The 24,605-nt window shown below is 43.1% G+C and overlaps 1 protein-coding gene across 1 annotated transcript; it reads right to left on the reverse strand.

The window, feature by feature from the left end:
• Window positions 1-774: 774 nt before the first annotated feature.
• Window positions 775-17,289, reverse strand: LOC139308263 (uncharacterized). Its single transcript, XM_070931758.1, has 2 exons — window positions 16,442-17,289; window positions 775-1,587 (listed from the first exon to the last, which is right to left on the reverse strand). The coding sequence occupies exons 1-2, from the start codon at window positions 17,287-17,289 to the stop codon at window positions 1,446-1,448; spliced, it is 990 nt and encodes a 329-aa protein (XP_070787859.1). The 3' UTR covers window positions 775-1,445.
• Window positions 17,290-24,605: the final 7,316 nt, after the last annotated feature.

A 24,605-nucleotide genomic window follows, 5' to 3' on the forward strand; every position in this document is an offset into this window, starting at 1 on the left:
TCTTTGTGGCAGCCCCTGAAATATTGGAACACTGCTATCATGTCTCCCCTAGTCCTTCTTTTCATTAAACTAGACATACCCAGTTCCTGCAACCGTTCTTTATTTATTTCAGCCTCCAGTCCCCTAATCATTTTTGTTGCTCTTCTCTGCACTCTTTCTAGAGTCTCCACATCTTTTTTATATTGTGGCAACCAAAACTGGATGCAGTATTCCAAGTGTAGCCTTACCAAGGCATTATAAAGTGTTATTAACACTTCACGTGATCTTGATTCTATCCCTCTGTTTATGCAGCCTAGAATTGTGTTGGTTTTTTTGGCAGCTGCAGCACATTGCTGGCTCATATTTAAATGGTTGTCCACTAGGACTCCAAGATCCCTCTCACAGTTACTACTATTGGGCGAGGTACCACATATACTGTACCTGTGCATTTTGTTTTTCTTGCCTAAATGTAGAACCTTACTTTTTTCACCATTGAATTTCATTTTGTTAGATTTTCTATTTTCCTCACAGCAGCAACCTGGTGAGTTGGGTTGGGCTGAGAGACAGCGACTGACCCAAGATCACATCTAGCCAACATTCGTGCCTAAGACAGGATTAGAACTCACAATCTCCTGGTGATTGTCCCAAAGTCCCCCAGCCAGCTTTCATGCATAAGACAGAACTAGAACTCCAGCCTCCTGGTTTCTAGGCCGGCACACTATACCAAACTGGTTCGTCATGAAAGTGAAATACCGTCACAAAATGACCATTTATTCATTTATTATATTTGTTTATTTATTTACATTTATTACATTTCTATACCATAAGTCACTCTGAACAGTTTACCACCACATCATAAAACAATTTAAACATATGGTTAAAAACATGGTTAAAAACAGAATTAAGAACAAGGTTAAAATTTACAAATTAAAAGAGAAAATCAAAGTTTAAAGAACTCAGGTTAACAAGGCGGAGGGAGTGTCCCTAAGCCAATCCCTATCCCTACCCCTAGGGCTGCATCATCCTTTTAGACTCCTGTGCTCATTGGCAGAGCCAGGTCTTAACCCTCTTCCAGAAAACCAAAAGCATTGGGGCTCCTTTTGCCTCTGGGGATTAACATGCCCCAAAGTGTGGGCAACAGCAGAGAAGGTCTCCTACCTCATAGGTAGAAAACATAGGTAATCCAAATCAACAAACAAACCTAATGAATATCAAGATAAACAACAATGAGAAGATAACATAATGATGCCTGAAGACAATCCATTCCACCACATCACCATAACCATGCTAAAGAAAGCCACAGTGATGGTCTCACCCAACCTGTAGGTCCCATCTAACTCTTCAGTGATTTACAAAATGCCAGCAAATGAATTGAGGTATGGTGTTCTGGAGAACGGGCATTGCAACAGGCCCAGGAGATGTTTTGGGTCATCCTTGGTCATAGCAGTGTTGATGGAGCCAAGGTATCACTGGTCTGGAATAATGTAGACATCATCTACTGCTTCTGGTATAGACTTCCCGGTATAGTTGTAATATAATTCCTGAGTATTGGCGTAGACGGGCTGATGGCCTTCAGCAGAATCACTGTTCTCACTTCTCGATGGAGACCTGAGGGTCCAAAATCCCCCAAACAAAAAAGATTATTATCATGTCCCCCCCATGGAATCATTTTGATCCTCCTCTCATTTTTGATCCGATACAGTATGTATTATTGTTTTAAATTGTTTATTTTCCTTTGGAGACCATTTTGAGGGCTTTTAAGGGAGCTATTATAATAGCAAATGTATTCATTATGCACCTGTAACTAAACACAGGCTAGACATAGAATTAAAAACTGCAATTAATATTAAAAGCATAATACAAAGAGATGTTAAATGACATTATGAAGTAAGAAGTCTTTAGAGGAGTGTAGAACTTTTAAGATGTGTGGACTTCAACTCCCAGAATTCCCCAACCAGCTCATTGAAAAACATTGGCCCTAGATCAAATGACTCATGATATAGAGAAATCAACTTCTTTACATTCAAATTAATGAGTAATGTAAAACAAAAACAAAAACAAAAAAACCAGAATGGCCAAAAAAATGAAGCTCTCTGTGAAGCCATTAATATTTAAAATTAAAGAAAATTTGAATGTACAGTTGTTCAGAAAGATTCTTATGAAATAACCACTGTCAACCATTCAGTCTGTTTTCTTTTCCCTCTCTGGCAAGTATCATAAAACATTTTAAACTACTGCCTGCAGTTTGGCAGTTTGAATCTCACCGGCTCAAGGTTGACTCAGCCTTCCATCCTTCCGAGGTCGGTAAAATGAGGACCCAGAGAGTTGGGGTCAATATGCTGTAAAGCACTGTGAAGTGTTATATAAGTCTAAGTGCTATTGCTGTCTGTCTGTCTGTCTGTCTGTCTGTCTGCCTGTCTCTATCTATCTATCTATCTATCTATCTATCTATCTATCTATCTATCTATCTATCTATCTATCGGGGGGGGGAGGTTTTTTTAATGGATTCTACCCATACGCTTGGAAGATATACAGTATATTCCAACTTATCTCACCTTTAAGCTCCCTGCAGGACTAATTATTTTCCAAATTATCTTCCTTCCTCTGCTAATGACAAGAAATGCATTTTTATCCCATTTTGAAGCTTGCCATCTGCAATTCATCATGGAGAGAAGCTTCACACATTTCCCAAAAAGTGGAAAGGTGCTTCACCCTCATTTAAAAATAATGGGGAGAGACAACATATGTTCAGAAAGCATTATGGTGTTCATGAAAAGCTAATTATTTCTTTAGGTGTAATATGGATTTCTTTTATTTGGTGTCTGCCTGTATTTGAATAGGTGTTTCAAGTTGTGCAACAATTATTATTTATTAAATTTCTAACTGGCCACATCCCTGACACAGTGACTTTTGATGGCTTATAATATAATAAAAACTTAAAGGCTTTTTCATAAAGCTTTAAAAATCTGGCTATGCACCTGAGTCTGGGGCGCTACATGCACCAAGGGCCCCACCTCCTGGCTATATTGTTAACAGGCCAGACAGACGCCTTTGATTTGTATATATTCCAAATTACAGGTTTTAATGTTTTTACTGTTTTAATGCTTTTTACCGTTTTTATTGCTTTAAGATGTTTGTAAGATTTTAATTGTAATACATGTTTTGAATTAAGAGCCCAGAGTCGTTTTGCTGAGACGAGCGGCTATAGAAGTCAAACAAACAAACAAATACTAAAAAAATAAAAAAAATTAGAAAAAAAATTGAGTAGAAAAGTTAAAAACCTAGATGTTGGGCAGCCTGGGGATCTTCTCCACCTGGTCGGCCGCCCCCAATGTAGCAGTCCTCTGTTGAGGTCCCAGACCAAGTAGCAGAGCCAAGGATTTTCTCCTGGAGCAGGCCAGCCAAAATTCTTTGGCCGAAGTAGGCCCTTTCCACTGAAACGAGTGGAGCGGGCTACTCCCATCAGGGCCAGACGGTTCCTCAGATAACCTGGATCCATGCCAGGAAGGCCTAAACGATGCTAGGCCTCTTGCGCGATTTTAGTTGAAGACATGTCAAGGGCTTTCACTGGAGGGGCAGGCGATGGAGGAAACTCTTTCAGAAACAAAATCTGTTTTTAAGACTGGTTTTTGACATTTAGGGCAGGGATAAAAATATAAGAGGCCCACTAGTTGAAATAAAAAAGCCCTGCCTAGTCTAGTATTTTAACTCCATAAATTTATTGTCAGAAGAAGACTGTTCCTATACATAAAACTTCCATGCCTAAGAGTGTTTGACAGGCACACCCTAATTCGTAAGAATTCTACCAATTAATCAGTGGAACAACTTGCCTCCAGAAGTTGTGAGTGCTCCAACACTGGAAGTTTTTAAGAAGATGTTGGATAAGCATTTGTCTGAAGTGGTGTAGGGTTTCCTGCCTAAATAGGCAGGGGGTTGGACTAGAAGACCTCCAAGGTCCCTTCCAACTCTGTTATTCTGGTTTATTCTATGTTATGCTATGTTAACATAACTCCACAAACTCCGCTGAAGATGTTACCTCGCCTGATAATGAGCTAGGGAAACCAACCCACAAGCTCGGAGAACGAGCCTTCGCCCTCATCCTGCACCTGAGCTACAGATATTCGCCACTATTGCAATGTTATATTATGTTAAAATTTTGCTTGCGACAGAGGCCAGTCTGATGCCGCTGGCCTGAAAGGCATGAAAACGGCCCGATTCAATGAGAGGCGGTAATTTTTTTATTTATTTTTTTAATTTGATTTATATGCCGCCCTTCTCCGAAGACTCAGGGCGGCTTACAATGTGCTCAGCAATAGCCTTCATCCTTTTGTATATTTATACAAAGTCAGCTTATTGCCCCCACAAACTGGGTCCTCATTTCACCTACCTTAGAAAGGATGGAAGGCTGAGTCAACCTTGAGCCTTGGCGAGATTCGAACCCTGCAGTAATTGCAGGCAGCTGGTCTTAAGCAGCTTAATAACAGGGTGCCTTAAACCCTTGTACTACCAAGGCTCTACCAAGGTAATTGAAACACAGTGCCATTTTTCTGCTTAAAGATAGTTCCTCTCATTCCACTTTTGCGACCTTCTGATGAGCAAAGTCAATGGGGAAGCCAGATTCATTTAACAACCGTGGTATTAATTTAACAACCACAGTGATTCACTTAACAATGGCAGCAAGAACGACTCAAAAGATCTGTAAATCGGGGCAAAGCTCACTTAACCACTATCTTGCTTAGCAACAAAAGGTTGGAGCCTTCTCTGTGGGGGCACCTATGATCTGGAACGAGCTCCCCCCGGAGATACGGAGGATCCCGGATCTGCGCACCTTCTGTCGTGCTCTTAAGACTTTTTTATTCCATCAAACTGGCCTGGCCTAAATCTTCTCCCCTTTTTTAAATGTAAATTTTAATTTGTTTTAAATTATGGGGTATTTTAAATTCAGCCAAATTATTTAATTCGTTTTTAATTTATTTTAAATTTTTGTATTTATGTGTTTTATCTTGTGGCTGTTCACCGCCCTGAGTCCTTCAGGAGAAGGGCGGTATAGAAATTTAATAAAATAAAATAAATAAATAAATAAAATTTTGATCGTAAGCCGAGGAATACCTGTAATGGCCACCCACTATATCGATTGGGGAAGCTAATGATTCAGGCAGCAGAACAGCAGCCTGAAAAATCCTCTGTGGTAGACTATTTTAAGCACAACTGAAGAAGCACATTTCTGCCCCGGAAGTTGCTGCTGGGAACAAGGCGTAGGGTTTCATTGGGGACTTTCTCCATTCCTTTTCCTGGCTATTACTCAAAGCAGAGAAAAACGGGGTGGGGGGAGAGAAAGAGGGAGAGATTGCCCAACCGGAAATTAGTTAAGAGAAAAAGCTGAGAAACACATGACCTGTGTATGCTGGCAAAGCTCGATGACTCTTAAAAAAAGCTTTCTAAAACGAATGTTTGCAGTGGGCATTTCTAACTGTAATGGGCTGTGAGAAGAACCTTGGGAGTCAGGAGGAAGAGCTGCAACCAAGTCAATTGTCAGACTTGGGTCAATTGAGACTCTGGAAAGAGTTCAGAGAAGAGCAAAAAAAATGATTAGGGGCCTAGAACATACGAAGCACGATTGCAGGAACTGGGCATGCCTAGTATAGTGAAAAGAAGGACCAGGGGTATCAGTTCTCCAATACTTGAAGGGTTGCCACATGGAAGAAGGGGTCAACCTATTCTTCAAAGCACCCGAAGGCAAGACAAGAAACAATGGATGGAAACTAACCAAGGAGAGAAGCAACCTAGAATTAAGAAGAAAATTCCTAACTGTGAGAACAATTAAGCAGTGGAACAACTTGCCTCCAGAAAATGTGGGCGCCCCATCACTGGAGGCTTTTAAAAAGAGACTGGGTAGTCATTTATCAGAAATAGTATAGGTCTCCTGTGAGTGCAAGGGGTTGGACTAGGAGGGGAAGCCAGATTTGTTGAATGATGAAATGATTTGCTTAACAACTGCAATGATTTACTTAACAACAGTGGCAAGAAAGGTCATAAAAGTGGGCAAAAAGACTCACGTAATAATTGTCTTGCTTAGCAATGGAAATTTTGGGCACAATTGTGGTCGTAAGTTGAGGACTGCCTCAGGGGTGGGTTCTAAATTTTTTTACTACCGGTTCTGTGGCGTGGCTTATTTTGTGGGTGTGGCTTGGAGGTCATCTGACTAGGTGAGTGTGGCTAGCTGGTCAGAGTCATTTCTGGAAGGTCCTCGACCCGACTCATTTGTTTGCTTTTAACACTGATCAGCTGTAGGACGGCCCTTTGAAGCCCCGCGGCAAGAGTTTAAACAGTTTTTTTCCCTCTAGTCATCAGCTGGGACTCAGGAGGCAGCAATAGATTGGGGGTGGGACCAAATAAAAGGTAAGAATAACGTGGGTGGGGGGGTGGGAGGGCGGGGGGGAGAACTGGTTCGGTGACGTCATATCGTCACCGCTACCGGCTCGGCCGAACCGGACTGAACCGGGAGGAACCCACCACTGGACTGCCTGTAACTTATGACCAGCCCTTGCACTTAAAAATGGTTACAGCGTTTCCGTAGTCACCCAGGATCACACGACGGCCATTCACAGTCTTCCCAGACAATTTCTAACAAGCAAAGTCATTGGGGAAAGCAGGATTCACTTAATCATTCTGACAAAGAAGGTCGTAAAACTGGGCATAGACATGTGGTAACTCACTTAACAACCACATAACAACAGAATTTCAGGTCTCATCTGTGGTCGTAAGTTGAGGACTTCCTGTAATACTGTGTAGTGCAATTTTTCAAGTGGTCTTCCCCTGCTGTAAAGGCTACCTTTTTCTCAGGGAACCTGGCAACTTAATTTGAGTTGTCTTGACACATTTTTGAGCTGACTTGACTGTTGACATTGTAGTTTCCTCTCACACACACATTTCCATCTCTCTAAAGCTTGCTGGCTGTTTATACTTAGAGTAGCCTCAAAGGAGGGGGTCACTCCTCTTGTTGTTTTTCGAGATTTAATGGAAACCCTGGAGAAATCAGGTTGCAGTCAACAGGGAGGCCAAGCACACAGACCAATTTAAAAAAAAAACACTACAAACTTGAATATCTTAAAGGAAATTCTCCTCTCCCATCCCTTCCCCCATCTTAGGAAATGTTGAAAACAAATTTTCTTCCATCATACTAAGAATGTGGACTTCTAGAGAAAGGGTGGATTATGTGGATCTCTTTATTCTATAAATAAATGGCATCACACAGCCACACTGCTTAGGATTTCCACTGATCCTTACAACCCAAATGTATCCAAGGATGTTTGTTTGTCTGTCTATCTGTATGTATATGTGTGTGTGTGTGTGTGTGTGTGTGTGTGTGTGTGCCAAATACTGTATTAATGTTAATACAGTATCTACATTAATGTGTGTTGGGACTGCCATCTTAACTTAACTTCCCCAGAAATTCTCAAACATTACATTGCCACGAGTCTCTAAAACGATTCATGAACTCTGCCATTTATACAACAAATGATTTCATTGCAGATAGGGTGTGTCCAGAAATCAATTCACCCTCATGTGAGTCTTTGAGATGTAATGAACTATGTTTATTACATTTACTTCAGTAATTACATTATTCCCAGATATTTCAAATTTGTATAGCAGCCCATCACAAACTTGTACAAGTTTGTGATGGGCTGCTATACAAATTTGAAATATCTGGGAATAATATAATTATTATAATAATAAAGTAATTATTATAGTAATAATGTAATTATTATAGTAATTATAGAATAATGTAATTATTATAGTAATGCACAACATGGTTGTTTTGCCTACGTTTCCTGATCAGCCTTTTTATTAAAAAAAGAAAAAAAGAGAGAGATTGCATTCCCCTCTAAATTGCTTGTAATCACTTAGAAAGTCACATGCCCTATAGCTCTATCCAGCTTTCCATCTATGTACCTATAGCCTTCTTAGGAATAGTGTGTTTATCTGATATTATACGTAACTTTTGATATTGTGATAGTTATAAAGTTTTATTGAAAAAATGTAAAGCGACTTAAATGGCAGAATCAGCAAAGGGGAGTGCATAGCCAGGTCTTTTCCAGACCCATCCCTACCATCTCTGTCCTCAGCCCAAGATCATATCAGCAATTTCCCCCCCCCCCCGCCCTTTCTTCTGGGATTTCACTCCCTTGTTTATCCTGCAGACTAAACAGAGGAAAACAGTGCTTTCGTTATTGTTGCTGTTAAATTGAAGCATTTCTCTATTCCTTAGTAGGAAAGGACAACTACCGTAGTAGCCTGCCAGGTGTTGCTGAACTACAGTTCCCAGAAGCCCTAAGAAGACTGAGGTAAATTGCGATTTGTTGGCTGGGTTCATACAACATCCTACATTAGACTACAATGGGGTATTTAGTAGTTTGTGGGTCTATAAACTAAGTGATCTATCACTTAGGAACAATCCTAATGTGTAGCGTGAACCAACCCATCATGTTCAGCCATAATATGACATACTTGTTTGGGAAAAGCATGCTACAGGGTTACAGTATTGGGTTAAAGTAATTTAGTTTGAGAATGTAAATGTGGTGTGTGAAACCAGCCCTGGAGGATCATGGGTTCCCAAATCTTGTCCTTGCCCCTTCCCTCCTATTCTAGCAGAAGCTACAGATGACTTTCTCTTTCAGTTCCTCCATCCTTAAGCCAGTTGTTCTACCATCTGTCCTTTTATTACCTTTTATTGGGCTCTTCATTTTCGTTTCTGTTTTTAATTGGATTGACCCCACCAGAGTAAAACAAACCCAGAGAAGGAAAGTAATCTCCTTTTCTAAAAACAAGATGTGCTTATACATCCTCCTTGACGTATCTCTTAACTCGATTAATCTCATTCAGATTGTGTTTACGGGTATTTGGAAATTTGGGGAAATTGACCAATCTCTCAACAGGAAGAGGAAGGAGACTCTTGGATTAGAGAAGACTACATGAAAGCCAGTTAGATGGGGTTACTGGCCAAAATAACCTTCAGATCAGCGGTGGGTTTCAGATTATGTTACTACCGATTCGCCCCACGCGCACACACCCGATTCGCACGCACACCCACTCAGTTTGTGTGCATGCCTGCCTTCCGCACATGCGCCTGGCCTAAAAAATGTGCCGAAATAGGATGGCATAGAGCTGGGGCGGCGCACTTTCCGCTACTGGTTTGGACAAACCAGTTTGAACCAGCTGAATACCACCTCTGCTTCAGATATTTTATTATTTATTTATTTATTTATTTATTTATTTATTTATTTATTTATTTATTTATTTATTTATTTATGTAATTTATATGCCGCCCTTCTCCCGAAGGACTCAGGGCGGCTTACAAGAAGGAACAAGAAATTACATAAACATCAAAGTCAATTTAAAATTAGTTAAAATTAATTAAAAAATTAATTAAAATTATTAAAAATCACCCCTACGGATTCAGCCCATTTGGTGAAAAAGCCACGTCTTCAATTCGCAGCGGAAGGAGAGGAGGTCAGGGGCTGTCCTGAGGCCGGTGGGCAGCCCATTCCAGAGGGTCGGCGCTCCCACAGAGAAGGCTCTCCCCCTGGGGGCCGCCAGCCGACATTGTCTGGCTGATGGCACCCTGAGGAGGCCCGCTCTGTGTGAGCGCACCAGACGATGGGAGGATGGCAGGAGATGATTCTGCAGATACCCCGGGCCTAAGCCATGTAGGGCTTTATAGGTGAACACCAGCACCTTGAAACGAACTCGAAGAACCACCGGTAGCCAGTGCAGCTCGCGCAGGAGGGGTGTCACACGGGAGTACCGAGAAGCCTCCGTAACAACCCGCGCGGCCACATTCTGGACTAACTGTAGCCTTCGGGTGCATCCCAAGGGTAGCCCCATGTAGAGGGCGTTACAGTAGTCCAACCGAGACGTAACAAGGGCATGAGTGACCGTGGCAAGGGCATCCCGATCTAGGAAAGGGCGCAACTGGCGCACCAGGCGTACCTGTGTGAAGGCCCCCCTGGTCACGGCTGTCAAGTGATCTTCTAAAGATAGCCATGAATCCAGGAGGACCCCCAGATTGCGGACCCTTTCTGAGGGAGTAAGGACCTCCTCTCCCATCACAAGTGATGGAGCCACTAGATCACGAGATGCCGGTATCCACAGCCACTCAGTCTTGGATGGGTTGAGTCTGAGTCTGTTTCTTCCCATCCAGGCCCGTACCGCTTCCAGGCAGCGGGACATCACAGAAAGGGCATCCCCAGAGTGATCTGGGGTGGAGATATAAAGCTGAATGTCATCAGCATATTGGTGGTACCTCCCCCCCGAAACCATGAATGATCTCACCCAACGGCTTCAAATAGATGTTAAAGAGCAGCGGGGAGAGAACCAACCCCTGAGGCACCCCACATGTGAGGGGCCTCTGGGTGGATCTCTCTCCCCCCGTCCATAGAAACTGCGAGCGGCCCGAGAGATAGGAGAACCACCGTAAAACGGTGCCTCCTACCCCCAACCCCCTGAGTCGCTGCAGTAGGATACCATGGTCGATGGTATCGAAAGCCGCTGAGAGGTCAAGAAGGACCAGGATGGAGGAACAACCCCCATCCCTAGCCCGCTAGAGATCATTCACTAGGGCGACCAATGCCGTTTCCGTGCTGTAACCGCGCCTGAAATCCGATTGGTATGGGTCTAGGAAGTCAGTTTCCTCCAGGAACTGCGGGAGCTGCTGTGCCACCATGGACTCAACAACCTTCGCTATAAAGCGAAGATTGGAGACTGGACGATAGTTGTTAAGGGAGTCTGGATCAAGGGTGGGCTTCTTGAGGAGGGGATGAACCACACCTCTTTAAGTGTGGCGGGGAAGACCCTTTCCCTCAGAAAAGCGTTGACAACCGCTTGAATCCAGCCTCCAGTCACCTCTCTGGCTGCAGAAACAAGCCAGGAGGGACAAGGGTCCAATAAACATGTGGAGGCACCCAGTCGACCCATGATCCTGTCCACTTCATCCATCGAAACAGGCTCAAACCCAACCCAGATGTTACCATCAGGACAGGCCCCTGTCACCTCGCCAGACTCTGCTCAGTCAGATTCCAACCCAGTCCGAATCTGAGCGATTTTATCTTGCAGAAACTGTACAAAATCCTCAGCTCTGCCCTGCAAGGGGTCCTCCCTCGCTCCATGATTGAGAAGAGAGCGGGTCACTCTAAACAGAGCGGCTGGGCAGTTTTCTGCAGATGCAATGAGAGCGGCAAAATATTGGCGTTTTGCCGCTTCCATTGCCACAAGATAAGACCTAATATGGGTTCTTAACTGTGTTCGGTCAGATTCGGATCGGGAGGATCTCCAACTGCCCTCCAGGCATCTTCTCCGACGCTTCATTTTCCTGAGCTCCGCGGTAAACCATGGAGCCACCTGGGATCTGCGTTGGGTCAGAGGCCGCAAAGGCGCAATTCGATCCAAGGCTCCCACCGCTGCCTGTTCCCAGGCCGCGACTAGGGCCTCGGACGAATCATGGGTTAAGAAGGCAGGAAATGGCCCAAGCTCCGTCAGGAACCCTTCCGGGTCCATCAGGCGCCTGGGGCGGAATCCCATAACCCCCTGCCAGAGGACAAACTAATTGGAGCTGATGAGGATTCACATCCAAAAGGCCCCAGACTGCCTATTCAAGTTCCTGGCCATATGAACTGGGTAATCTAGACCAGTGATTCTAAACCTCAACAACATTAAGACATGTGGACTTCAACTCACAGAATTCCCCAGCCAGCAAGCTAGCTGGGGAATTCTGGGAGATGAAGTCCACATATCTTAAAACTGCTGAGGTTGAGAAATACTGATCTACATTATGCAGGTTGGCAAATTTCTTCAAGATCTTGCTTTGAAATGCAGAGTTGAATGGCCACTGAATGATGGAGTTAAAAAAAAAATCAGCAGATCATGAAAAATGGGAGAATATGGGTACTTTGCTACAGCAGATCGTTAGGGGGGAAATGGGAATTGCCAAGAATTAAGAAACCCAGCAAATTTATTGCAGTCTTGTGCTTTTTGAAAAAGAGAGACTTCCTGTAGTCACATAGGCATTTCAGGAAGCCCGAGAAATAACTCTCTACTTTACTGTATTCAAAGTTCTCAGTTCTGCCCACTGCAACTTTAAACAACTTTTGCTGTCCATCTTGATAAGGTTAGCAAGTCAATGCAACATGATGAATTTGTTTACAAAGATTTTTTTTAACTAAACCAAAAACAGACAGTTAAACAGAGAAGACCTATTCTGGATGATGAATTTTCATTGAATGTTACAGTACTGGATTATTTAATATTGGAAAACATCATACTCATGCTAGAAAATCGCCTTTTTTTTAAAAAAAAAATCAATTTGAAGAGGGTATTGGAAAATTTAATTTTTTGCAGGTTTTCAGACCCTTTGGGTTAGAGGTAGTCCTCGATTTACAACCAGGGGTAGGTTCTAAATTTTTTTACTACCGGTTCTGTGGGCGTGGCTTATTTTGTGGGCATGGTTTGATGGTCATGTGACAAGCAATTCTTTAGGATTGAGCAGAGGTACTACCAGGCTTTTAACTGCTTACAGAGCCGTACCAGTCTACCCATTTGTTTTTAGAGTGTTCTGGTCTACCTATTTGTTTTTGGAGTGCCCTGGTCTACCACCACACTGCCTTTTACTGCTGATCAGCTGTAGGGCAGCCCTTTGAAGCACCGTGGCAAGAATTTAAACAGTTTTTTGCCGCTCTGCCACCACCGAGAGCATCGGAAACCGCTTTCAGGCAGCTTGGCCTCAATTGCCAAAATCTACCACCACCGAGCGGTTTACAAGGAGCAGATCGGTTCTAGCCGATCAGTTGGGAGGCTTCTTGGTTTCTCAATTTAAAGCTACGGTGTCTTGTTTTGTTTTTTCTCTTCTTTGTCAAGTGAGCCCTGATTTTTTCCTTCTAGCCGATCAGCTGGGACTTGGGAGGCAGCGAATAGATTGGGGGCAGGGCCAGGCAGAGGTGGTATTTACCGGTTCTCCGAACTACTCAAAATTTCCACTACCGGTTCACAAGAACCGGGGAGAACCGGTAGCAACTCACCACTGCTTACAACCGTTTGTTTGGTGACCGTTTGAAGTTACAAGGCCAGTAAAAAAAGTGACGTATGGTATGACCAGTTGCAGGATCTCCATGGTCATGTGATCAAAATTCGGGCACCTGGCAACTAGCATGTATTTATGACATTTGCACTGTCCCGATGTCATGTAGTCACCAGTTATAACCTTCCCATCTGGCTTCTGATAAGCAAAGTCAACAGGGGAAGTTGGATTCACTTAATAACTGACTTGCTTAGCCACAAAAATTTTGGGCTCCATTGTGGTCATAAGAACTATCTGTATTTGCATCTCATCTCATCTTTTTGTGCTATGCTAGGACACTGCGAAAAGGCAAGCTCGTCATTTCACCTCAAGATTGTACTGAGGTACTTTAATGATGATACTTTACCATTATTTGTGCATCAATAAGATGCAAAACAACACACAAAAAATGATGATGCAGTTATATGTATCATCAAATTACCACCGCCTTTTTGTGGTGTTTTATCTAGGCACCCCATAGGGAATATTAGGAAAAAAAGGAATTGCAAATTAACTGAAAAAATGGAGCAAACTATAGTATGCACAATCTATTTCTGAAATGAAAATTCAAACTTCCCTTATGTAAACAGGAATTCAGAAAGGGGGAAGTTCAGGTTTAAAAGATACCTCCAATGCTACAATCTGAGCCTTGATGAAAAGCAATTTAAAATAAAACAAATGCATCCACCACCACCCCAATCCTTTTATTCCTCATGCTGTTTCCAGATTTCAAACTAGAATTGGGCCTTCATTTATGCTGAAGTCACAACGCACAAGTCAAGCAACAGTTGTATATGACCCAGAATCGTAGATAGCTGCAGATTATATGACCAAAAAGTACGTCACTCTGGATCACTCAGAACATAACAAAAGAGAAGTTCAATTCCAGTTCTCTGACAGACAGGGAACTGATGCTGCTTTTAACAGACTCTTTTCTTTTTCTTTTAATTTTTTTAAACATTCTGGGGGCAGCTGACTGGACTAAGAGGCAGCTACAGAAGTCCCCTTTATTTCTTCTATACAACTGGAATGAGCTGTGAAAACAAAGTTGTATGCTTTTGACTCTTAAGAAGGGGTGACTAGGGGTATTTTGGCTCTCTATGTTGCATTTGTTTGGGGGAGACCAATTTGTTTAATGCAGCGCTTTTTAAATTTGAGCTAGCTGGGGAATTCTGGGAGTTGAAGTCCACACATCTTAACGTGGCCAAGGTTAAAAAAAAAAAAAAAACCCGCTGGTTTAAAGTCCTGTAAGTTTAATAAACTTATTTTGCTCCAAAAACGTAAGTATCCTGTTTAAAGTGGGTACATATTTCTTCGTGAGATGAAATGCCTTTTCACCCTTCTAAAAGAACACCTGTTGTTTTAGAGCCTAATAGGTGCAGAAGAAATACTGAAAGGTATCTCTTCTGTGGCCCCCAGGGGTGGACTGCTGGGGGTTCGCAGGGATTGGGGAGAACCTCTAGCTAAGATTTTGTGCAGTTCGGAGAATCCCCAAATCCCACTCCTGGCTGGCCCCGCCCATCCCTCCCCTCCCCTCCCAGGAGTCCCCACGCGGCCTGTTTTGGATGGAGGTAAGGCTTGGGGAGGGCGAAAAACGGGCCTACCAGAAGTTCTGTTTCCAGCCTCCAGAGGGCTTCCGGAGCCTAGGGAGGCCGTTTCTGCCATCCCGGAGGCTCGAGAAAACCTCAGGAGCCCAGGGAGGGCAAAAACGACGACACCACCACCCCCGCCATGGCCATGCCCACCATGGCCACGCCCAGCAACTGGGCAGAGAACCCCTTGCTAAAATTTTTGAAGCCCAGCCCTGGTGGCACCCAAACCCAGAATTGTTTGAAGAATTTGACAGCTTCTTTGTTTTGGCGGGAGAAGCATTGGGGATCTTGGAGAGCTGTTATGGGCAAAATCCTAGAATCACAGAAGGTAAGGATTGGGTGAGATCTTGGACATTGTCTAATTCAATCCTTTCCATAGTGCAACAATGTACTACTACAGCCAATTTATTTATTTTGCAAATATATATGGCCTCCCATCTTAGTCAAATATGTCTGGGCAGCTAACAAGTATAAAACAAATGCATACTTGTAAAAACACGGAAAAGAGTTAAATGAGCAATAAGGACAGCAGGTAAAGCTACTATAGTCATCTTCTCAACAATGCAGAACGAAACAGAGACTCAGCTGAACTTATTTCCTGGCCCAGAAGCCAGAAAGCAGAGCCAGAGTTCTGTGATCTTCCAAAAAGCCATTTGAACCTCAAGCTGGCCACTGATTCGTTTAAATGCCTCCTTCAAGGTAAAGACACCCATGTACTCCTACTGAACAGCTCTTCCTTTTTTCCTGAATAACCAGCTGACACCTCTAAACCAGGTATGTCCAACGCTCAGCCCTGGACAGCTATTAATGTGGCCCATAAGACTGTAAATTTCTAACATTATTATGTGATTTTTTTTTGGCGATTGTTCCTATATTAGATATTGTATTGTACAGATAGTCCTCAACTTACAACAGTTCATTTAGTGACTATTTGAAGTTACAACAGCACTTGAAAAAGTGACTTATGACCATTTCCCCACACTTATGACCATTGCAGCATCCCCATCATCATGTGATTTACATTCAGATGTTTGATCACTGGTTCATATTTATGACGGTTGTACTGTCCTGGGGTCCTGTGATCACCTTTTGTGACCTTCGGACAAGCAAAAAATCAATGGGAAAGCCAGATTCACTTAATAACGGTGTTGCTAATTTAACAACCGCAGTGATTCACTTAATAAATGGGGCAAGAAAAACCGTAAAATGGAGCAAAATGCACTTAATAAATTTCTCACTTAGCAAGATAAATTTTGGGCTCAGTTGTGGTTGTAAGTTACCCAAATAGGAGAACCTATGGCTTAGAGGTTAATACATCTGCCTAACATGCCGGCAAGCCCAGGTTCGAATCCCAGAAGGGTATGGCTAGCTGATGAGAGCTAAATTGCTTGAAATAGATCTATACTAGTCTCCCTTTATTTCGTTGTCAGTAAATATATATATATGTGTGTGTGTATGTATATATATATATATGTATGTATGTATGTGTGTGTATAGAGTGTATACACACTGTAAATACTGTGTATACTGTGTGTATGTATATATAGAGTAAATACATTGAAGCTGCTTAAGGCATCCATTTCACTCTTTAAAACTTTTAAAACCTGGCACCAAATGGGCCATGATGACCCCTCCCCCCCCACCCTATTTGGAGGGCATCCCTTTGCAAGCCCCAAGCAAAGCAATGAGTTTGGTTTTGTTTTTTTAGTTTGATGCTGACATAATGTGCTTTCCCAAGACATAATGCCTCCCGATTGCTCACCTTTTGGTAGTGGTCTGCTTCCGGTTCTGGTGGTTGCCTTGCCCGCTTTTCACTTTGCCCACTCTGCCCTTGGATTGGTCTTTCAAGACATTCTCATAGTCTTTGTGGAACTCTTTGTCCTGAAATCTATTCCCTGGCTGGGGTAAGCGGCTGATGTACCTTGATTGTCCAGCAGTACCTTCAGATGTGTTGGAAATTCGTTTTTCTTGATTGATTGGGACCCCTGTCTTCCTCCGGATTACAAAGAAAACCAGGATGCCCAACAGGAGCAGAATCAAAATTGGTACGATGATGCCAACATAGAGACCGTACCCAGTGCTAGCAGAGCACTTATCCTTGTAGTAATCAGTTACATTATCCAGTCTTTCAGAAGTGAAGCACTGGCATTTGATGCCTTGGTCTGAGCAGTTGTGGCAATATTTCACAATGCCACGAGCCACATTGCAGTGACAGTCCACGCGGAGCTCCTTCAGACAGCGATAGGACTCTTCAATGGATAGAGAGCCAAGTTTGTTCTTCTCCAAACTCAGGACCTTCAGATTGGGTGTTTTGTCAAAGAAGTCGGAAGGAAGGCTCTTCAGTTTATTTTTGTGAAGAAACAACGATTCCAGCTTTTTTGCAGACTCCAATTCTGATAACGTTGCGATGGAGTTATCGGACAGATCCAACTCTTTCACTTGTTTCCATATACTGAAATTGACTTTGGGGTAAGGAAACAAGCCACTAAAATTCAGGCACGACGTGTCATTGAAGTATGTAAAATTGATCCTGGGACATGCAGCATCCACATGACAGCCAAAGGGGAAAAACAGCAGAGTGGCGAGCAGGCCCCACATCCTACGGTACATAAAGGCAAATTGGAGGGATGTATGTAGCAAATTTGTCAATTCTAATCCATCCTAATTTTACAAATCTGCTGTGGTAATTTCCTCTCTTTTTTCTCATTTATGCAATTCTGCTAAACCTGAGGGTCTTTTACAAAAGTCAGCACCCCAATGTTGTTGTTTTTTTGCCCAGCATCTCAAAAATTATGTATATTAGTTTTGCAATTTTGCCAGATTTCCCTACTTTTCCCATCCAAAATAATTTCCCAATATAATGCTTTTTCAGGTTATACTATACTGTATAAATGTTCACTCTCTTTTTTAAAAAAAAGAGTGCTGTAATATTTTAAAAAGTACTGTACACATTTCGGATGATATGCTTTGGTTCAAAAATAAAAAAAAATTAAAAAAATGAATTTGCATCTAAATCCTTCTCCTAAATTTCTTTCCAGCCTCGACAATTACATGGCAAAAAAGCTAGATCCTTCTGCATCATGAAATTTGATTTGGCAGCCAAGGAGCCCTTCTCAATTTTCATTATTTTATTTGTTTGTAAGGATTCTTACAACAATTAAACCAACTCTACAAGAGATCCTGTACTGTGTTCATATGGCTTAATTGGTTGCCACGTGAAAGCTTTTCTAAGTTTAAGCAACTGAAACTGCTTTTCCATGCATTATTATTATTATTATTATTATTATTATTATTATTATTTTTCAAGTGGTGAAAAATGCAGTGAGTAGCACTATTATGGGCAGAATAGGGAGAGGCTTATTCCACCCTTTGTGGCCATTTCTTGGCAGAGATACAAACTTAGATTTATTATATCACATCTGTAAGATTTGGAGTGCTAAAAATTCATGATTTAAGAAAAAGGAATATGGGGAAACCATACAGTGGCTAGTAAAGACTGTTCAACTGAATGAGACCAAAAGTCCATTAAACACATCTTCGTGCATTTCCAAAAATGCTCCAGCACATGATTGCTGTTCAAAGACAGATTGCCTGGGAATAAGGTGGATTTGCATAGCTAACAAGCTCGAAAGAATAGAATAGAATAACAGAGTTGGAAGGGACCTTGGAGGTCTTCTAGTCCAACCCTCTGCTTAGGCAGGAAACCCTACATCACTTCAGACAAATGGTTATCCAATCTTTTCTTTAAAACTTCCATGTTGGAGCATTTACAACTTCTGGAGGCAAGTTATTCCACTGATTAATTGTTCTAACTGTCAGGAAATTTCTCCTTAGTTCGAAGTTGCTTCTCTCCTTGATTAGTTTCCACCCATTGCTTCCTGTCCTACCCTTAGGTACTTCAGAGAACAGCTTGACTCCCTCTTCTTTGTGGCAGCCTCCGAGATATCAGAACACTGCTATTATGTCACCCTTTGTTCTTCTTTTCATCAAACTAGACATATCCAGTTCCAGCAACCGTTCTTTATATGTTTTAGCCTCCAGTCCCCTAATCATCTTTGTTGGTCTTCTCTGCACTGATCTAGATCGACCCATTAAGCCCAGCCCTCAGATTCCAATGAAAACCAATTAGATGTCTTTAGGAGGCCATTAAAAGGCATAAATGGAAAGTCGATTGCTGTTGAATACAGAAACTCCATTTTGCTATTAATGTCAGGAAACAAATACTAGTATTTTGAAATGAAATTTGCACCCTCAAGTCAGTATTGATTCCTGGCAATTATCTGGGCATGTTTTTAAAAGTACAGTAGAACCTCTGGTCATGACCATAATTCGTTCCATAACTTTGGTTGCAACCCGATTTGGGCGTGACCCGATCCTAATTTTGGAAATTTGGCGCTTACACGGAAGGCAAAATCGGCTGCAGGGGGAGGGAGAAATTTGTGAATTTTTTGGTCGGAACCCGATTTGGTCGTGGTCAGAAGCGTTCGTGACCAGATGTTCTACTATAGTTTGCTATTGCCTCCTTCCTGGGGCTGAGAGAGAAGGACTGGCACCAAGTTAGCCAGCTGGCTTTGCCTTTCAGCCAGAACTACACCACCTGAGTCTCTTACTAAAACTTTATTAATCTAGATCATAATAGCAGAATCTTGGAAGTCACCTCTCCGTCTTATATCAAAGAGAGTCAAAGCAGGGCAATCTGGAGTGTGTTTCTCACATTTTTCTTCATTCCTGGGCATTCATGTTTCACTAACAATTTTATTACCGACAAAGCCATCTCTGTTCACCTCTATAAGGTAAAGGTAAAGGTTCCCCTTGCACATATGTGCTAGTCGTTCCCAACTCTAGGGGGTGGTGCTCATCTCCGTTTCAAAGCCGAAGAGGCAGTGCTGTCTGAAGACGTCTCCGTGGTTATGTGGCCGGCATGACTAAACGCCAAAGGCGCACGGAACGCTGTTACCTTCCCACCAAAGGTGGTCCCTATTTTTCTACTTGCATCTTTTATGTGCTTTCAAATTTCTAGATTGGCAGAAGCTGGGATAAGTAACGGGAGCTAACCCTGTTACGCGGCACTAGGGATTTGAACCATTGAACTGCCAACCTTTTGATCGACAAACTCAGTGCCTTAGCCACTGAGCCACCGCGTCCCTTTATATAGTTTACCTCTATAGCAGGGGTGAAATCCAGCAGGTTCTGACAGTGTCTGGAGAACCGGTAGCAGAAATTTTGAGTAGTTCAGAGAACCGGCAAATACCATCTTTGGCTGGCCCCAGAGTGGGGTGGGAATGGAGATTTTGCAGTATCCTTCCCCTGCCACGCCCACCAAGCCTCACACACAGAACCGGTAGTAAAAAAAATTGGATTTCACCACTGCTCTATAGTCATGTCCAAAAGACATACATTGACCTCTCCTTCACTGTGAACCATCTAGCATCACTTTTACTAATGAACAACTTACAAATTAACATTTTGTTTACAGAAACATTTCTGCCTTCAGAAACAGAATGGAAAGGCTTACTGATCAAGCGGTTAGACTAAGACAAGAAAGATCCAAGTTCCTTCTAAACCACAAATATCACAGTTGACTCTAGGGTCAGATACTACCATAGTACAGTACAGTACTATGTGTGGTAGTACTGCAACACATACCACCTCACAAATTTGTTGAAGGATATGGGGTGGTGGTGGAAGGGAGGAATTAATTAAATAAGCTGCCTGGAATGGTGCTTAATATCTGAACTCAGACCAGGGAGCTTCAAACCCATCTTCAACGATGGAAACTTACTGGCTACTTCTCTCACGATAACCTACCGTACAAAATTGTTGTGGAAATAAACTTGAAGCTCCTTTATGGGAAAATAGAGTCAAGCAGTACCATCCACAATGCAGATCAGGTGGTTGAGAGATGATTTATACACATATTCAATCAACTTTATATTCTACTTTTCTTCTAAGACCTCAAGTTGCTAGTAGTAGTTTTAATTTCATAACAATCCTACCAATTACGGCAGGTTGATCTGAGAGATGGTGAGCGACCCTAAGTCACCCATTAAGCTTGAAAGGTTGAGAGTGGAGTTGAATCTAATCCAGTGTAATTTTTGAAACTGCAACCCTCCGTATCTGTTGTTTTGCTTTCCCATTCTCTTCTATTGTACAGTAACTGCACTCCCATTTTGCCCCCAGCAGTTTATTCCAGCTGCTACCCGAGGAAGGCTTTTCAAGACACTAGTCCACAAGATATATGGGACTTATTTTCCCACCCACCCCCAAACACTTCTCACACCATACCTTGAAGTCTTCAAGAGGTCTTGTCAGCTTTGCTCTCTTGCGCTGTTGGCATTGCTTGTGAAGGGGAAAAAAGGGAACCAGCAAAAGTTCCCTCTTTCAAATATCTATGAAGGGTGGGAGGAAAGAAACGGAAGTGCTGGGGGGTAGGGGGGTGGGAAAGGCCCAGTTACTCAACCTCCTGAAAAGTCAGTACAGAGAAGCATCTGCCATTGTCAAGGGGCTGAACTTAACGTTTTGGGTTTGATCACATCTTTGCAAACAAGTTCCCTAAAATATGAATTGGTCCTTTGGAAGTGAGCAGCTTCAGAACAGAAGCCAGGAAAAAACAAGGATGGAACCTTGTTGAGCGATGAGATGGGTGGGGCCAGGATGCAGCGCCAGGACACATTGGGGTGGGGCCAAGATGCACCCAAATTTGAGGCAGCCTAATGTCAGGCCCAATCTACAGGGAGACTAACACTGACATATGTAGGGGGGAACAGTATGATGTAGTGTGAATCCCCCTCTCACTGCACCTGGGAATTTCCTCCTGCCAGTCAGCTGTTAGAGCAGCTACTGTTAAACACAATTTTAGCTTTCTTCGAAAAGAACATTAAACTCATCTGTCAAGGTTCCGACTAATGAACCCAACCAATTCAGCAACTCTGAGACTTTTTACTTTCTCAAAGTACTGTTTTATTGAGTCTATCATTTCGGCACGATTGAAAATAAAACCAGCTCTGACATAATTAAAGAATGGATAACTCCCTCCCTCATTGTCCAGTAGGTGTTCTGGTGTCTTCTTGGCAGCCTCTTCCCGTCTCTGGCTAGCAGCTGTTGGGATGACCTTGATTCCCACGGGATAGTAGATTGTTTTGTCTGATCTGCATGCCAGCCTCTTCCCATACTGTGGGGCAACCTGAGAAACAAAAAGATGGCTGCGACAGGCCTGGTCCCTTTTGAAGTTGACACTGTCTTTAAAAATGTGTCGATCTAATACATGCAGTCCTCACTTAGTTACCACTCCTTCTGTGACCACTTGAAGTGAGGATGGTGCTGAACAAAAAGATTTACAGTTGTTGTGGTCTGCCAGCAGCCTGTGGAGCTGGCAGCAGAGCCGGACAGTGAGGAGGCTGAGGAAGAACATAGGCCAGTCCTGGAGGCTGGAGAAGGCCCGGATGAGGGCTCTGCGTCAGAGGCAGAGATGGGGCCAGGGCCATCTAGGAGTGATGTGCAGACTCCGGAGCCTCCAGAGGCTGACAGCAGAGAGACAGAGGAACAGGAGGAGCCTGTTCCTAGTGCACGTATGAGAAGAGCTGCCAGAAGGCAAGAGCAGCTAAAGCAAAAAGGACGACTCAGGAGTGAGGCCAAGAGATGATTGGCCCCTCCCATAAGGCTTAAAAGACCAGCAATGGCTCTTGGGCTCTTTGTCGGAAAACAACGTTGATAGATTTGTTTCTTGTCTTGCTGCATTTATTTCTTGTCGGCATCTTCTGCTCCCAAATTTTTGCCAAGAAAAGCCTTTGGCAGGTTGCCTAATTAGATCAAGGTTGGTGATAAGGCTGAAGAATTGTGCTATGAAGAATTTGTTTTGAATTAGTTTGGACTACGCTGAGAATGAGTTTAATTCTCAGCTGTTCTAATAAAGTCTGTTTGTTTCGAACTGTTTGCGTCTGATAATGCCTACTTGGGCCTGGGTCACAAAAACAGTTGGCCCTCAAAGTTGTGACCATCTCAGTGTCCCCATAGTCACAGGTAATTGCCATTTGGGCACTTGGCGGCTAAATCGCATTTATGATAGATGCAGCATCCCACGTGATTGCTATTTGTGACCTTCACTGCCAGCTTCTGACAGCAAAGTCAGTGGGGAAGCCTTCAGGAAATCACAAGGCACGGTCATTACCTGGCACTTAACGACTTTTGCACCATGCACTTAAAGACTGCAACGGGAACTGCCAGAATTCACACGGACATGCGAGTATTTTGTTTTGTGACATTGTCACTTAGCCATGGAGTTTCCAGTCCCAATTAGGGTCGTTAACTGAGGGCAACCTGTAACTGAGAGGATGGTACAATATTGCCATGAAGCAGGGATCTCTCTGCAGCCGCAACGCACAACCTCTCACCACGCCTGTCACCTATTTTAAGCATGGCTTCCTGTTTTGGGGGGGTTGCTGGCCAAGCAAAAGTGGGAACTCTGAATGCTGTACATGTGTTGCTTCCATCTTTATTTCCTAGCATGTCTCAGAGCTTCACTTGAACAATGTGGAGATGGTTCCTCCTTTGGGCACAGCACCTGCTCCTTGGCTAAGCTTTTAAGCACCAAGGGAGCACTTCTTCTAGGTAACTTCCCATTTTCCAGAAAATCGTAGAGAAAGAACAGAAGCACCAGCTATGATTGTGCTTGAATAAGCTTCACATCCACTGAGTTAACAGAATAACAGAGTTGGAAGAGACCTTGAGATCTTCTAGTCCAACCCCCTGCTCAAGCAGGAGACCCAGGCAGCCTATACCATTTCAGACAAATGGCTGTCCAATCTCTTCTTAAAAGCCTCCAGTGATAGAGCATCCACAACTTCTGGAGGCAACCGTTCCACCGTCAGGAAATTTCTCCTTAGTTCCAGGTTGTTCTAGTTCAGACTGAAGTTTGCATTTCTCAGATACAATCTAAATGCTGGGAAGATCAAAAACAAATATGTTTGCTGTTGGAAGAAATATCCATCTGGTTCAGTTCCAAGCCAGGAGAAAGACACCTGAAACATGGAGGCTGATTGGAAAGATGGTTTAATGATGAACAGAACCACCAAGCCCATGGTCCTGGTGCAGCTGAACACATGGAGTTGAGAGTGAGGGGTATTTATACCTTCTCTTGGGCTTTGAACTTGAGTTTCCTGTTCCTGTGCAAGAACATGTATTCTATTGGCTGTTGTAGGGGTCATAGCTAGCTCTGTAGGTTGTCCCAGGTTTGGTTGAAGTTTGCTGGGTGATGCATTGCTTTTAGGAGATTGTGCAATGTGGTGAGCTCTGCTGCTAGTGGGTTAATCCCACATTCAGCAGTTCTGACCAGTTCTGGAGAACCAGTAGCAGAAATTTTGAGTTGTTCGGAGAACCGGTAGTAAAAATCCTGAATGGCCCCACCCCCATCTATTCTCTGCCTCCCAAATCCCAGTTGATCCGGAGGAAATGGGGATTTTGCAGTAACCTTCCCCTGGATTTATTTATTTATTTGTTTGTTTGTTTGTTTGTTTGTTTGTTTGTTTATTTATTTATTTATTATTATTTATTTATTAGTCATATTTCTATGCTGCCCACTCTCTAAGGACTCTGGGCGGTTTACACCAAAGAGAGTATACTAAATAGCATATTGCCCCCTAACAATCTGGGTCTTCATTTTACCCACCTCAGAAGGATGGAAGGCTGAGTCAACCTTGAACCAGTGAGAATTGATCTGCTGATCTGCTGAACTAGCAGTCAGCTGAAGTAGCTGCAGTACTGCACTCTAACCACTGCGCCACCTCGGCTTGGCTCGGCTGGATTGGGGAGGGAATGAAGATTTTACAGTATCTTTCCCCTGGAGTGGGGTGGGAATGGAGATTTTACAGTATCCTTCCCCTGCCATGCCCACCAAGCCATGCCCACCAAGCCATGCCATGCCCACCAAG

This window comes from Pituophis catenifer, unplaced genomic scaffold, assembly GCF_029215685.1.
Source record: "Pituophis catenifer annectens isolate HBS135680 unplaced genomic scaffold, rPitCat1.0.hap2 SCAF_1, whole genome shotgun sequence".
NCBI classification, from domain to species: Eukaryota; Metazoa; Chordata; class Lepidosauria; order Squamata; family Colubridae; genus Pituophis; species Pituophis catenifer.